Source organism: Capricornis sumatraensis, chromosome 4, assembly GCF_032405125.1.
Source record: "Capricornis sumatraensis isolate serow.1 chromosome 4, serow.2, whole genome shotgun sequence".
Classification (NCBI taxonomy): Eukaryota; Metazoa; Chordata; class Mammalia; order Artiodactyla; family Bovidae; genus Capricornis; species Capricornis sumatraensis.
The window spans coordinates 152,315,991-152,330,245 of NC_091072.1; the positions used below are offsets into that span (position 1 = coordinate 152,315,991).

At 54.9% G+C, this 14,255-nt stretch overlaps 1 protein-coding gene across 1 annotated transcript in view; it reads right to left on the reverse strand.

Moving 5' to 3' along the window:
- The window catches only part of CACNA2D4 (calcium voltage-gated channel auxiliary subunit alpha2delta 4), a 64,987-nt gene that overhangs the window by 41,328 nt on the left and 9,404 nt on the right, over positions 1–14,255 (reverse strand). Inside the window, exons 7-19 of the mRNA XM_068971533.1 lie at positions 14,181–14,241; positions 13,421–13,571; positions 12,592–12,666; positions 12,238–12,327; positions 12,048–12,161; positions 11,531–11,609; positions 9,852–10,000; positions 8,769–8,831; positions 7,928–8,008; positions 7,350–7,424; positions 6,639–6,725; positions 6,047–6,118; positions 1,049–1,110 (exon numbers count right to left, since the gene is read on the reverse strand). Coding sequence (XP_068827634.1) covers positions 1,049–1,110; positions 6,047–6,118; positions 6,639–6,725; positions 7,350–7,424; positions 7,928–8,008; positions 8,769–8,831; positions 9,852–10,000; positions 11,531–11,609; positions 12,048–12,161; positions 12,238–12,327; positions 12,592–12,666; positions 13,421–13,571; positions 14,181–14,241 — 1,159 coding nt within the window. The remainder of the gene's footprint in view (positions 1–1,048; positions 1,111–6,046; positions 6,119–6,638; positions 6,726–7,349; positions 7,425–7,927; positions 8,009–8,768; positions 8,832–9,851; positions 10,001–11,530; positions 11,610–12,047; positions 12,162–12,237; positions 12,328–12,591; positions 12,667–13,420; positions 13,572–14,180; positions 14,242–14,255) is intronic.

Sequence of the window (14,255 nt, forward strand, 5' to 3'; positions counted from 1 at the left end):
CCGGCCTGCTGCCCCCCAACCTTGGACCCTCCAAGTACACAGCCCACGACAGTGAGTACAAACCGCTGCCCCCACCCCACCCCAGCTCTGAGTGCCTCCCTCCCCGAACCCTAGCAAAGACTTCTGCTCTGTCATCAGCGTCTTTCCTGAGAAGGACCTGGACAAGAGAGGGCAAGGCCGCCTCCACTCGCGTTCTGTTGGATTAACCCTGGACCTCTTGGGGGCTCCAAAGATGGAGAAGGGTCTCAGGGTCCTACATGTCCCGTGGTCAGGGAGGCCCCTCTCACCTGGAGAATCCCACCTCGTATTCCTCTCCCTCCTGGAAGATCATCTTTTGAGGCTTGGCTGATACCTGAACCACCTAGGGGGTTTATAGGGTCCTAGCGCCTGGGCCCCACCTCAGGAATCCTGAGTAAGGAAGGAAAGACTTGGACACAATGTCACAAGTTCCTGTAGGCACCGCAGGGACCGGTCGGGACTGGGGACCAGCCTTCATCGAGCGATGGGGAATTCAGAGAGAAGGGGCATTTGCTCTTTGCACTGCGTGACGCTAGAGCCGAACATTTATATAATGGGAGGGAAACTGAGAGGCCTTCACGGCTTACCTTTCATCTTACAACTACTTACAGTTGCATCGTTTTAAGACCTCCAGGTAGATCATGACGTTTATTACTAATTCTCTCAATACTGCAGAGAAGCAGCGATTATTATCATCCCCCATTTTACAGGTGAGACATCTAAGGCACAGAGCAGTTAAGTAACTTGCCTAAGATCTCACAGCCTATGAGCGGCGGAGCTGGGATTGCAACTTAGTTTAGCTCCTGGCCCTGAACACTGGGCCATGCTGCAACACTGAGTCACACAGCAAAGCAGGTGTAGATCTCAGCTTTCCTGAGTGCGGACCTGGGTCTTTTTCTGTTATCACAAAGATGCCAACTACTTATGAGTGAATCCAGTCCCAGACCTGAAAGTCCCACCTGAGCGGTTGGCCCTGACACTGTACCCCGCCCCCAGCCCCCCCACCCCAAGTGAGATCCAGGCCCCTCACCTGAAAGGTGTGTCACTGATGTCCGTGAAGAAATAGTCGTTGGTCAAGAAAAGAACTCGCTTCTGAAAAAGGCACCAGGGAAGTGTGTCGGCTGGGAAGGGAGTGCCAACCGCCCCTCCCTCCCTCCCCATGTGCCACCTGGTGCCCCGCCCCCGCCCCCCAACTCAAAGGCCTTTTCCCACAGGCACACTGCAGCCCTGGGGAAGGTGTGCCTGACTGAGGGCCATAGTCCAGACTGCACTGTCCCTATGGGGCCATGAGTTACCATGTGTACCACTCAGGAATGGAAATTTGGAATCTCAGTTACTGTCAGTTAACAGAAATGAAAGCCTAGAAAGCCTGGCTGGCTGGTGGCCCCTGCGCTGGCCAGCGGCTGCGGTTCAGGAGTGACCAGCACAGGCTGCTGGCTGGAGCTCACACTTGTACATCCCACCAGGAACAGCCCGCCTCTGGAGTCCAGACCCCTCCAGGCCTTGCTGCCCTTCACAGCTTCTCTTTCCTTTCAAAGCTGCCATGTTGAAGTTGAGTTGAATTTGCACAAGTCAGGGCATCGGGGGGTGTGCACTGTGGCTAAGACAGGCACAGGCATCATACAGCCCTGGTCTAAGCCCTGCTGGTCACTCACGGGCTGGTGAGCTTGGGTGAGTGACCTCACGTTCTTGGGCATCGCATTTCTGTTTGTAAATCAGAATCGACAACAGCATCCCCAGTGGGCTGCTGGGAGGCAGTGAGGGTGTTTATAGTGGGTGGGAAGGGCAGAGTTGACTTGGGCTCCAGTGCCCCGTAGGCTGTACCATCTGCACACACTTGGATGCCTCTGGGAAAGCCGCACACTGCACTTGGCCATGGGGCTGTCCTTATCCCCTTTGCCTTTTTTTTTTCAGGCTTTTCTTCTGGGTTGGAAACTGGAGTAAGATGTTGGATGGGACGTGGAGTGAGAAGGTAGCAAAAAAGGTTTGTTTCAATAGGAAACCAGCTGTGGACCAAACGGGAAAGGACAGTTCCCAGCTTGGGCCTCGTCCTGCCTGATGCCCTCTGGCCCCCTCTGCTTCAGGCAGACCCTCTCCCAGTTGGGTGGGGGGTCTGGGAGCCATGGGGGCAGCTGGGGGCCAGCCAGGGCACTGATGGGCTCCAAGTGGGGCTGGTTTGAGACTGAAACTGGAGAGCATCAACATTTTTTTTCTTTCTTTCTCTTTTTTTTTAATTGAAGAAAAGTTGAAGTGCGCACATCTAGATGTATCATTTCAGCAGCTTTGATAAATGTATGCTGTTGTGGGATTGCCTCCCGGGTTGAGATAGGGATTGTGTGCAGCCCCTGCGATCGCTCTGCCTGCTTCCGGTCAGCCTCCCTCCCCTGCCCCCCCCACCTTCCTGGGCGAGCTCTGCTCTGACCGCCATCCCCAGGGCTTAGGTTTGCTGTGCTCACAGCACGAGCCCTTTCGCCGCCACTCTGCTCCACAGAGCGTCCCTGAGACCCACCCGTGCTGTCGAGCGTGTCAGCGCTGTGCTCCTTTCCCTGCCGAGCAGCAAGTACTTCACGGAGGGCAAACCGCGGCGTACTTCTAGGTTTGCCCTCTGTGGGTGGTCATCCGGGTGTTCCCAGTTTAGGGCTGTTTGAGTAAAGCTGCTGTGAACGTTCTTGTGGACAGGTGTCTTCATTTCTCTTGGGAAGTACCAGGGAAGGAATTCCTTTGCAAAATATGCAAATTATGTTTGCCTTCATAAAACACTGCCAACTTCCCCAAATTATTTCATTATACTTCCACTAGCAATGTATGAACTCCAATTTCTCCGCATCTTTGCCAGAATTATCAGTCTTTCAAATTGTAGTTATGTTGGAGGGTATGGGAGTAGTTTTCATTTGCATTTCCCTGACAACTAAAGTTGCTGGTTGGGCTTTTCATGGGCTTGTTGGTCATGTCTGTCTCTTCATTTCTAAAAGGTCTGCTAAAGTGTCTTGCCCACATTTTTAAAATTACATTGTTAGACTTTTTGTTAGTAACCTGGAGAAGTTCTTTATGGTCTGGACACAGCCTATGTCTGGATTTTCATTTTCTTAATTGTGTCTCCGGATGAACAGAACTGTTTTTTGATGAAATTCAATTTTTCAAATGTTATTTTATGTTTAATGCCTTTGGTGTTTTTGTCAAAGAAAACTACATAACCTCAGGTTGTAAAGATTTTCGTCTGCATTTTCTTCTAGAAGCCTTATAGTTTTAGCTTTTACGTTGAGAGCTTTGTAATTGAGCGACTTTCAAATTAATTTTTGTGTATGGTATGAGTATATCTCAGTGACTTTTGATACATTTACTCAATTGTTCCGGCACCATTTGTTGAAAAGTCTTTCCTTTCTCCATTGATTTGCCAAGGTGTCTTTATCAAAAATATGCTGGCGACTGGGGTGTTTTCCTGTGTGTTTCATTTCCGTAGTCTCCGTTCCATGGATCCATTTGTCTATTCACATGCCAGTACCACTCTGCTTGGTTACTGCAGCTTTGAAGTAAGCTTTGAAATCAGATACTGTGAATCATCCATCTCATTCAACAAAAATAATTTGTCCTTCTTTTTCAAGATAGTTTTGGCCATGTTCGTTCTTTTGCATATTCATATAGATTTTAGAATCACCTTCTTCTATGTCTAGAAGTGTGTTCGATTTTTTTAATTGGGATTGTGTTGAATCTATAGGTTAATTTTGGGAGAATAGACATCTTAGGAGTATTGATCTTACAATCCATAAACATGGTTATACTTTCCTATTTATTTAATTTTTTTATTTGACGTGCTTTCTGCAGTGTTATGTAGCTTTCAGTGTAGAGGTCATATATGTGAGATTTATTCCTATTTTGTATTCTTTGTGCTGTGGAAATTGGAACTTAAAAGTATTTTCATTTTGCAAATGTTTCTGGCTATATATAAAAGTATAACTGATTTTTATAATAGTACTCTGTGTTCTGTGAACTGGCTAAATTTATCTATTAGTTCCAGCAGCTGTTTTGCAAATTTTGGGGATTTTCTATGTGAACAATTATCTTGCTGTGAACAAAGATAGCTTTACTCTCTCCTTTCTACTTTTCATGCCTTTTATTTTGTTGCCCAGCCTTATTAGAAAGACAGGTTCTCGCCAGGTCCCCGGCAATGTTGGACGCAAGTGGTGAAACCAGACACCTTACCAGGTTCACAGTCTCAGAGAGTGTTCAGTCATTCACCACTGAAAGTGAACTTTTCCACACATAGTTTGTTTTTTATCAGATTGGGGATGCTTCCTTCTGCTCCCAGTGAGGTTTTGTCAAGCGTGTTCAGCATGCTTTGGGGTAGCCAAGTGCTGGTTTCTTCTCGTGTGTTAATGAAATGGGGTAACTTCCCTCTCTGCAGCTGTTATCTTACACTTGCTCACCCTACAAACCCCACAACACAACAGCAACATTTTTCCTTTAAACAGTTGTCTTTTTGAGAAGTTAAAAGAACGAATGAAATCTTATCGTAACCCACGCATTTATCGTTTCCAATGCTGCTCATTTTTCTTTGTGTTGATCTAAGTTTCCATCTGTGTCATTTTTCTTCTGCCTGAAGAACTTCCTAAGTATTTCTCTTAGGGATGAACTTTGATCTCCTCTATTTGAAATTGTCTTTATTTCACCTCTTTTTGAGGTGGGAGCACCCCGACACCTGTGACTGGGAGTCTGGTTGAGATAAGGGTGGAGGTGCCTGGAAGCCACCTCTGCCTTTTCTGAATCACGAGAAGGACCTGCTGGGCCTGATGGGTCATCAGAGATGCTGACCGGCCTGCCTGAGGGAGGCCCTCTCAGTCCAGAGCTTGAAAACAACAGGCAGAGGCCAAAGAACTGACGCAGGTCCCAGGGAGAGCCAGCCTGCACATCTAAAAGGGATGCAGAGAGTTACTTTCCTTTCTAGGACTTCCATGTTTGGCTTCCAGGAAAGTCCATGTCTGTGAAAGAAGCTGGGTCTAATCGTTGCCGACGGATGCCCATGTTCTTCCCTCGGAGGCGAAAGGGCAGCGGCAGTGGGAGGGAAGAGGTGACATTTGTAAATATGTCAAGGGACAATGCAGAGTCAGTGCCAGCCAGTGGGGCCTTTTACACGGAAAGAGGAAGCTGTGCCTTGTAAGTGACAAGCGAGTCTGTGGGGAAGGAAGGCATCGCTGGGTGGACCCATTCCTGAAAATCAGCTCTGAGGATCAGCAGTAATTTTTAACTTCTTCACAGATGACATGCTTTACAAGAGCTGCTAACAGTTTGCAAAACTGTCACTTTCCCTGTTTCCAGGGGCTTCCCTGGTGTCTCAGACAGTAAAGAATCTGCCTGCAAAGCAGGAGACCTGGATTTGATCCCTGGATTGGGAAGATCCCCTGGAGAAGGGAATGGGAACCCACTCCAGTATTCTTGCCTGGAGAATTCCAGCGGAGCCTGGCAGGCTACAGTCCATAGGATTGCAAAGAGTTGGACTCGACTGAGCGACTAACACCTTCTCCCTTTCCACCATAAACAACAAAAGGGCCACCTAGCAGGCAGGTAAGGCAGAAAGAGGGCTTCCCAGGTGACGATAGTGGTAAAGAACCCACCTGCCAATGTAGGAGACATAAGAGACGCAGGTTTGACTCCTGGGTTGGGAAGATTCCCTGGAGGAGGGCATGGTAACCCACTCCAGTATTCTTGTCTGGGAAAGTCGCAAAGAGTCTGATACCACTGAGCAACTTAGCATCCATGAAAGGCGGAAAGAAGACCCGTGAAGGGCTGGGCTTGCTGCTGCTTCACCCTAGGCCCCTGAGAGGCAAGCCCTGAAGAGGGGTCACTCCCTGGCCAAAGCTCTGTGGGGCTGATGCTGGCTGGGCTGGGCCCCTCGCTTGGGCCCTCCAGGCTCCAGCAAGTTCTCAAGATTTACTCTCTGATTCAGCCAGGTCCCTTGTCAACACCGCCAACCTTAATTAACCAGGATGCCACATCCTGGGACCAGACCTCAGCCTTTTCCTGGAGTGCTTACCCCTCTGTCCAGCGGGACTTTCACGTCCATGGAGAGAGACCCAGTCTCCCCATTGATCATGGCCGTTCTCAGCTTCGAGGAGAAAGAAAACAAAATCAGTTGCTCGGCACACCCTGGAGTGTGGAGGCTCTGAGCCTTGGCTTAGAGGTCCACCCTGGGAACACGCTTGGTTTTCCCCTTTCCCCTGCGAGCAGAGCCCAGGCGGGAAAAGAGATCTGCTTCCAGGGCTCTATTCCCCTTAGCTGGAATTCTAGAATTCACCAAGATAAGGCTCCCAGTGGGCTAATGAGTGAGGGACACTGTGGCCAACCCTCCAGACACAAGTTCCTCCAGGAGGAGCTCCTGACACCAAGGCTGGCCTGCAGCCGCCCGATCCCAAACTCTGCGGCTACAGACGCGAGCTCCTTCAACCTCGGAGGGAGCAGCTGTTATCTCTCTGGGGCCGTGGGGAGAACCATCTGTTAGCAGCACCAGTTCTGCTTTGGGCCCAGAAAGTCTCCACCGAGGGAGCGGGGTGAGCTCAGCGCCTACACACTCCTCACCCCCGGTCCCTGCTGTCCAGCCACCCACCCTCTCCCCCTGCGCCACTCACTGTTCCAGCCTGGTCCTCCCACTCCACTTCCGAGAGGTCCACGCTGTTGTAGTTGGGCTTGGGCTTCAGTTTCTTCCCCTCTCGGTACTGAGTAGGCCAGGCAGGGGAGAGACTTGAAGTTAGCACAAGGTCCCGCTCAAGCCCAGCCCTTCCAGAAGGCCCGTGGGGCAAAGCCATAAACCAGAACATCTCGGCCATTCCTCCACCCGAGGCAGAGCGGCCCTGGCTAGCATTCGTGACGGATGGTTCCGGGCCTCGGAGGGAGATCTCCTTTGACGAGGAGCTTGTCCTGGTTTGGGACTCTAATTGTTAGAAAGTTCTTCCTCATCCAGAGGAGAAATCTGTCTCCCTGTGACTTTTACTACTGGACCACCAGGGATGTCCCTATATTGGGTTCTTAAATGGAATCCATTCACTGTTTCAACTGCTTCTATAAACTACCCCCAAATCTGGGTGTGGTGGCTCAGATGGTAAAGGAGCTGCCCAGAATTTGGAAGACCCAAGTTCGAACCCTGAATCAGGAAGATCCCCTGAAGGAAGGCATGACTACCCACTCCAGTACTCTTGCCTGGAGAATCCCATGGACAGAGGAGCCTGGCAGGCTACGGTCTGTGTGGTTGCAGAGAGTCGGACATGACTGAACACACACACATGAACTGCCCCCAAATCCCGTACGGTTAAGACCTCAAGGCAAATAGCCTTGGCACCTACCAGGGGTCGGAGGTCAGGATGCGAGAGGATGTAGCCGTTGTTGGTGTTCAGAAAGGCATAGCCATGCACCCCTAGCTGGGGAGACAGGGATCGAGTGGGCATCAGGGGGTCTTTGTGCAGGAAGAGTGGGACTCGGCAGGGAGGAGGACCAGGATGGGGAGAAGTGCCAGAGGCCACAGAGCAGGACGCAGCTGATGTGGCCAAGGGTCCCAAGGGCCCCAGCCCCCGTCCCCTCTGCTCCGTGCCTGCACATCGAGGGTGTGTGTGTGGGCGGGGGGATGTCTGGGGGGCACGTGTGGGGGTGGGACAGGAAGGCAGGATGTGGGAGGTGGTGTCTGGGGGAGTGTCTGGGTGTGTGACAGGAAGGCAGGATGTCGGGGTGTCTGGAGGTGTGTCTGTGTGGCGGATGGGGGTGGCATGTCAGGGGTGGAGTGTCTGGGGAGGGGGCATTAGGAGGAGGAATGCAGACCCCATCCCAGCTCTGGTCTCAGCCACGCTGTCTGCAGGGAGGCTCCTGAGCCTGCTGAAGTGGCTCCTGGGGGGCCTGTGACCCCACTCGGGGGCTGATCCAGGCTCACCTTGTACCGGGGCGCCAGCTTCATCAGCTCCCTCAGGGCCACGTCAGAGCCCACTACGCCCAGGAGGATGCCGTGGGACCGCTGGAAGGAAACGCCGGTGTCAGGGGACCTGGCTTCCCATGCGCGAGGCCAGGCTGGACCACCAGCCCTCCCAGACCCACAAGAGGAAGCCACTTGCACCTCAGGTGGTCCTTGCTCTGCAGTTAGAGTTTAGGCTGAGATCCTGGAATAAAAATCTAGGACCTGGCAGAAGAGGCCCCAGGAGTAACCTCAAGCTGGGAGATTACTGTCCTGTATTAACGCGGAAGTTGTGATATTTAAATGAAATACAGAGTTTAATGAAATATCAGCCTTCACAGCAGAGGCTGAAGTACTGGGATCCGGGGGGAGGGGGCGCTAATCTGAGCGCTGGTGTCTCTGAAGCACATGGGGCCTGTAAGGAAAGTTTTTCTGGCCAGACGGAGGAGTGGAGGCTCTCAAACCCCCCAACCAGAGCCTTCACAGGTAAGTCAAAGCCTGCCCACACCCGCAGGGTCAGTGTGGCTTTGCTGGATGCCGGGCAGGTGACCCCTCTGTCCCAGGATCCCCAGGCAGGGTCCCACGTCCAGAGCAGCTGGCCAGCACCTGGCTGGGTGAGCAGAATCACAAGGCAGCTTCTGAAAGTGAGGATCCCGCCCCGCCCCTCCCGACCCAGAGACGTGGGTTCCTGGGCACAGGGCCTGGAACCTGTGTTTACACACGCCCATGGTGACCCTGAGGCCGTGTCGAGAACCCTGGGTCTAAAGATGCCGGCCGGCGGCCCCAGCTCGAACCTGGCAGCTGCTCACGAGCGGCCACTCACCGTCTCATTCTTCTTGCTGAAGACGGGCATGGCCACGGTGGTCAGCAGCGCCAGGCTCTCTGCCTGCGGGTGGAGAACTGTCATGGGGTGTGGGCGACAGAACAGAGTCTGCAGATGGGGACACAATAACTGCCCCCAAGGAGGCTTTCCTTCTCTGAGTGAGGAGGAGAGTTGGCAGAAAGGCTGGAGGGGAGGGGGCTGGAGGGGGACTGGGGCAGACACCACAGCAAGCAAAGCCCTGAGCCAGGGCGGGTCTCAGAGCCCTGAGCCCACGGTCCTGCCCCGAACCCATTCACCCAGGCGTCTTGTCTCGGCCATGCCAAGGAGGCAGGCACACCCACAGGACAGGTCCTTCTGTGCACGAGCCCAGGAACAAAGGCTCAGGCAGCAAGAGGACACGCCGAGGAGCCACCGGGGCACAAGTTCTGGCCACTGAGATGCCAGGTTAAATGTCCAGTAAGACTCCACGGACATTTCCCTTAGAGGTGGGGTGTGCACCCCTCCCCTCCTCCACTGGAAGCCTAGAATGTGGCTGCCACCATTCTGAGCCCCTGTAGCTGCTTGCACAAGGTAGACCCTGGGGATGGCATGGGAGGGGGCAGCGGGAGGGGCCAGGGAGCTCGTCGTCCACCTCCAGGCTTCTTGTACGGGAAAGGGAAACACATGTCCCTCCTATGGAAGCCACCGTTCCCAGGTCTCTCTTAATCCCAACCTGACATGGGGGTCTGTGTTCATGATGAGGTTTGAGGAGCATCAGGACTGTCCCTTTCCTAGACATTTCATCTGACCATCTACCTTCCAAGTCTGGTCCTACATTGGAGGGACCTACAAGAGTCTCATTGGACACCGGGGTCCAAGGGAGGTTGCCGGGTTAAGCTGCAGTGTCTGAACCACTGGTCAGTCCCCTTTCTTCCTGGAGTGAGTGGGAGAGGGCAGGGAGGCAGGCAAGGACCATGGAGTAGGGACAGTCTGGGGCCAACGTTTCTGTCCAATGGGGGGTGGCCCCCAGTGGGGAGGTCACTCCACATGCCTCCCCAGGAGGTGCTCTGGCCACCCCTCCCCAACCCAGGAGCCCCTGCTTGCTCCCTGGGGCCCCACCTTGCTATCTATGTAGGCTTCGGTCCAGGTGATGTCGTGGTCGTGGTTGATGACCATGGGCCGGCTGAGCACGTGCAGGTATTCCATCACGTTCTCCTGGGCATCCGCCAGTGTGGAGATCTGCGTGTAGTAGCCTGGTCGGGGAGAGGGTGGCTGTGGACGCGAGGTGCACACCCCCAGCTGCCTACAGCTCTCGGCTGGGAGCTGCCCTGGGTCAGGCACTGGGCACTGCTTCCCCTGAGGCCACCCTCTCCTGGGGCAGTGATGCTGCCAGGCCATGAAGGCCTGGCCCTTCCTGGACTTGGGAGAACCCCCACCCCCCCCCAAGATCTAGAGTTGCCCTGGGAGCAGCAGGGCCTCAACTCAGGGCACAAGGCTGCCCCTCACCCCCCAGGGCTGTCCTGCAGGGGTGCACCCCATGGCAGACAGCTCTGTCCCGGGTCTTTTAACTTTTTATTTTATGTTGGAGTCTAGTTGGCTTTTGTCTTCCCTGATAGCTCAGTTGGTAAAGAAGCTGCCTGCAGTGTGGGAGACCCCGGCTTGATTCCTGGGTCGGGAAGATCCGCTGGAAAAGGGATAGGCTGTGTTCGTTTCAAGCGAATAGCATTTTTCAACATTTAATTTTTGATTTTATATTGGAACTCCTCACTGCCTGTCCCCCATCCCACCCCTCAGGCCTATTTGCAGAGAGCCTCCCTCCTCCTTTCTCTAACCACAGTCCTCCATCAGTCATGGGGAGGGGGCTGCAGCTGAGGCAAACGCCGTACAGGCGGTGACTGGTTTAGCACGCGTCTGCTCACCATCACCCACAGGACGCTCTCCCCGGGCTGCTTTTCCTTCTAGGCCGCCTCTTGTCTCAGACACTTCGATGCCCTTCCTCGCTCTGCGCATCTGACTCACTCCTACCACTTCTTACGTCTCACCTTAGACACACATCCTTCAGGAGGCCTGCCCTGACCCCCTAAATGTAGGAGGGCTGCCCCCTCACCCACACTGTGGGCAGCCTGTGCCCCTCTGCCCACAGCTCAGTTCAGATTGTCCCCTCACTGACGGCTCACGTGTGTGTCTCCCCGCCCCACCTCCCTGTCTTCCGGACAGAGTCAGGGCCGTCCCTGCCATCCTGACCACGTCCATTTCCCAGGGCTGGGACCATCCAGAGCAGATGCTTGGACATCCTGCTGGGGTCGAGGGGCCTGAGTCAGCACTGCAAAGCCTGGGTATCGGGTTCTGGCCAGAGAGAGATGAAGGCTTCTATACACAAAGCCTTATTCTACAGAAAGCGATGGCCTGTGCCCTGAGTCTGGAGCAGAACCAAGCCCATGGGCTTCATCTGCAGCTGCTGGAATGAGGCCGGACACCAGAGAGCACATTGAAGTGTCGGTCCCCCTGTCTGCCTGGTTTTCCGTGTGGCAGTTTGGGTAAAACCTCATTTGAAGAGAGGCCCCCGCCTTCTGCAGACCCGAAGTCCTGACTTCTGGGTGCCTCTTAGAGGGTGTGTCATGGGGTGAGAGCCCTGCAAGGAGCAATCGGCACCCGTCTTGATTGTCCGAGGAGGATGTGGGTGGATGCAGTCACCTCCGCTTTGGGTTCCGCACCAGAGCCCCGGCTCAGCACCTGTGCTCAGGAGAGGCCCCGGACATCCTGGCTCACGTGGCATCACCCACCTTTGTTGTTGCAGGCGATCCACTTCAAGCGGTCAGCAAAACTCACTTCCCTCCCAATCAGGTAGGTGAAGACCCGGACCTGGTGGGCGAGACCCGGTAGGCTTGAGTCCCGGCTGCTAGGGGCCTGGCCGCATCTGGGTCTAGGGCTGGGCTTTGGACTGTGCACTTTCAGCCCCTCTAATTAGGAAGGGCCTGGGGCCTGGGCTCATGGCAGGGGGGAGGCCTGCCTGGTGTGGGGGTTTATGGGGGGATGCCTGCCTGGTGTGGAGGCTTATGGGGGGATGCCTGCCTGGTGTGGGGGCTTATGGGGGGATGCCTGCCTGGTGTGGGGGTCTGCCTGGTGAGGCTCACAGCCCACAATATTCCATCCTCACCCTATTCTGTGCCCTTGAGTGGAGCTCTGGGGTCACCCTGATGTTGGAACGTCACCCTGGGTCTCATGGGCCAAGCATGCAGACACGGCAGGAGGAGGCACTCCCCCGGCCCCCCTTCCCCGACACCCCTCCTCGAGAGGAACCTTGCGGTCCGGCCAGTTGTACTTCTCAAGCACCGGCTCATAGTCTTCCACGGCCCCATCAGTGATCAGCATGATGGCCTGGTTGCAAAGGCTTCCTTGCCCGGCCTCTTGGAACTGCGGGGAGACGTGGTTGTGACTCCCTGCCTCCTCTGCCCCATCCGTGCCCTGTGCTCCCCAGCACACATCAGACCTGCTGCAGGATCTGGAAGGCTTCACGGAGGGCTTGGTCCACGACGCCCACACCCTTGACCATCAACTCATCCACCAGCTGTTTGAAGTGCTGTTGGAGATAAGAAGTTAGTGGAGGGTCAGCTGTCGCTTGGCCTGGGAACTTTCACTGTTGGTGGTATTTTCAGAGGCTGTGCAGAGCTACTTGCCCAGAAGAGCATGACTGCAGGACCCATCCCCTAATTTCACAGCTGGACGTCTGCAGCAGAGGTTTCTCAGAAGCCCCCAGGAGAAGCTGAGAGGCCGTGAATGGCCGGGGGCCAAGGCCACCCCCACCCCTGGAAGGAGAACCCGGACGGGCTCCGGGTACACCCACCTCTCGGTTGTCCCGATCTGCCTGGACCAAGATCCCCTTAAAACAAGGTTCGATGTAGTGGATGTAGTCGTTATACTGCCGAGGGTGGAGGGCGGAGGCCAAAGGGCAGAGGGGAGAACACACAGGGTCAGTTTGGCAAGTCAGGGCCCAGTCACGAAGCTCACAACTCACGGAGGGTCAGGGGTGGGCTCACCCGGGCCCCTGTGTAATATGATCTTGGGGACTCTACGCTTTTGGCAGTTTCTCTGAGTAGAGGGAAGGGAGTACCGGGAACAGCAGAGCCTTGACTCTGAACATTCTCTCCTGAGTCCTGGCCTGGGTGCCATCCACCCCTGGAGCTCACAGAGTCCAGGAGTCGCCCAACTCTTCTCTCCATTTCTGTCTGTCTGTCCCTCCACTTAATCCCTTTCTGGGGGCAGTTGGAGCGGTCCTCAGGAAAATCAGGACTGGTGACTGTGGGCCCCTCCCTCCTGACGTGTCAGGATTTGGGGACGAAGGAAGTGGGAGCCGGGGGTCTCCCATCCTGCAGAAAGGAGGGTCTTTCCAGGGTGATGCCACCAAGGGCACAGGGATGGGGCTGAGTTAGAGGGCTACTCAGATGCTCCTTCATCTAGATCAGACCCCAGACTCATCTGAGAGCCCAAGGAGAGCTGCTGCCTCAGAGAAAGGGCCACACGCACTTCCCACGTGATCTCAGAAACTGTGGACCCCTGGAAGCCCATCCTGGGTGGGAGGCCCCCCAGCTCCAGGGGACGAAGCGTCGAGTGCCCATAAGTACAGGTCACTCTGGTGCAGGTGGAAGTATTTCTCGAATGGGAGGCGTGTTTACTGCGATGATGTTCACGAAGTCGTTCTCTCCCAGCGTGTCCAGGATGGTGGAGATGGTGTGCTTGGCGATGGTCATCCGCAGCCCCTTCATGCTGCCGCTCGTGTCCACCACAATCACGATGTCCTTCGGGGAGGTGGCAGCTTGTATGTACCTTTAGCAACGGGGGAGGGACAGGTCGGCGGTGGGATAGCCAGAGTCAGAACCACTGTTGGCTGGGTCTCTCTTGTTTCTGTTCAGACTCTGGCTCAAAGCTCAAGTCAACCCCCAGGCTTTCTCGTGTCCGGAACCAGCCAGCTGTTTGGCAGCCACTGTGGGGGCAACGGTTGGGACTGTGCCCACTGAGCGAGCATGTCAGGTGGGGATGGTCAGGTCTTGCTAGTGACCCTTGTCCTCTTTGGTTTGGGCCAGCCTGAGTTCCAAGGGGATCTGACAGTGGGAAGGAAGGGAGCCGGACCCCCCAGACCTGGTTATAGATCTGCCAGAGGGGTGCGGGGGGAAGGGAACCTGGCCAATGGTGGGTGTGCAGTCAGCTCAGGGCCCTGGAAGGAGGTGTCGGGCGGCAGGACAGCTGTGGTCAGTCCTGGAACAGAGCAGCTGTGGGGTGATACAGACAAACACTCTTCTTCGCTTGTGCTGGGTTAGTTCTGCAGACCTGAGGCCCCAGGGTGGGTGCAGAACAGGCCCTGGGGGAGAGCTAGGCAAAACCCAGAGGCTGCAGAGAGACACCAGCCCCAGAGGCCGGGACCCTGGGGTCGCTTACCAGCCACGGTTCCGGCAGTCAAAGGTGATGACTCCGTTCTCATCTGGCGTCCACTTGATGCCTGGGGAAAAGAAG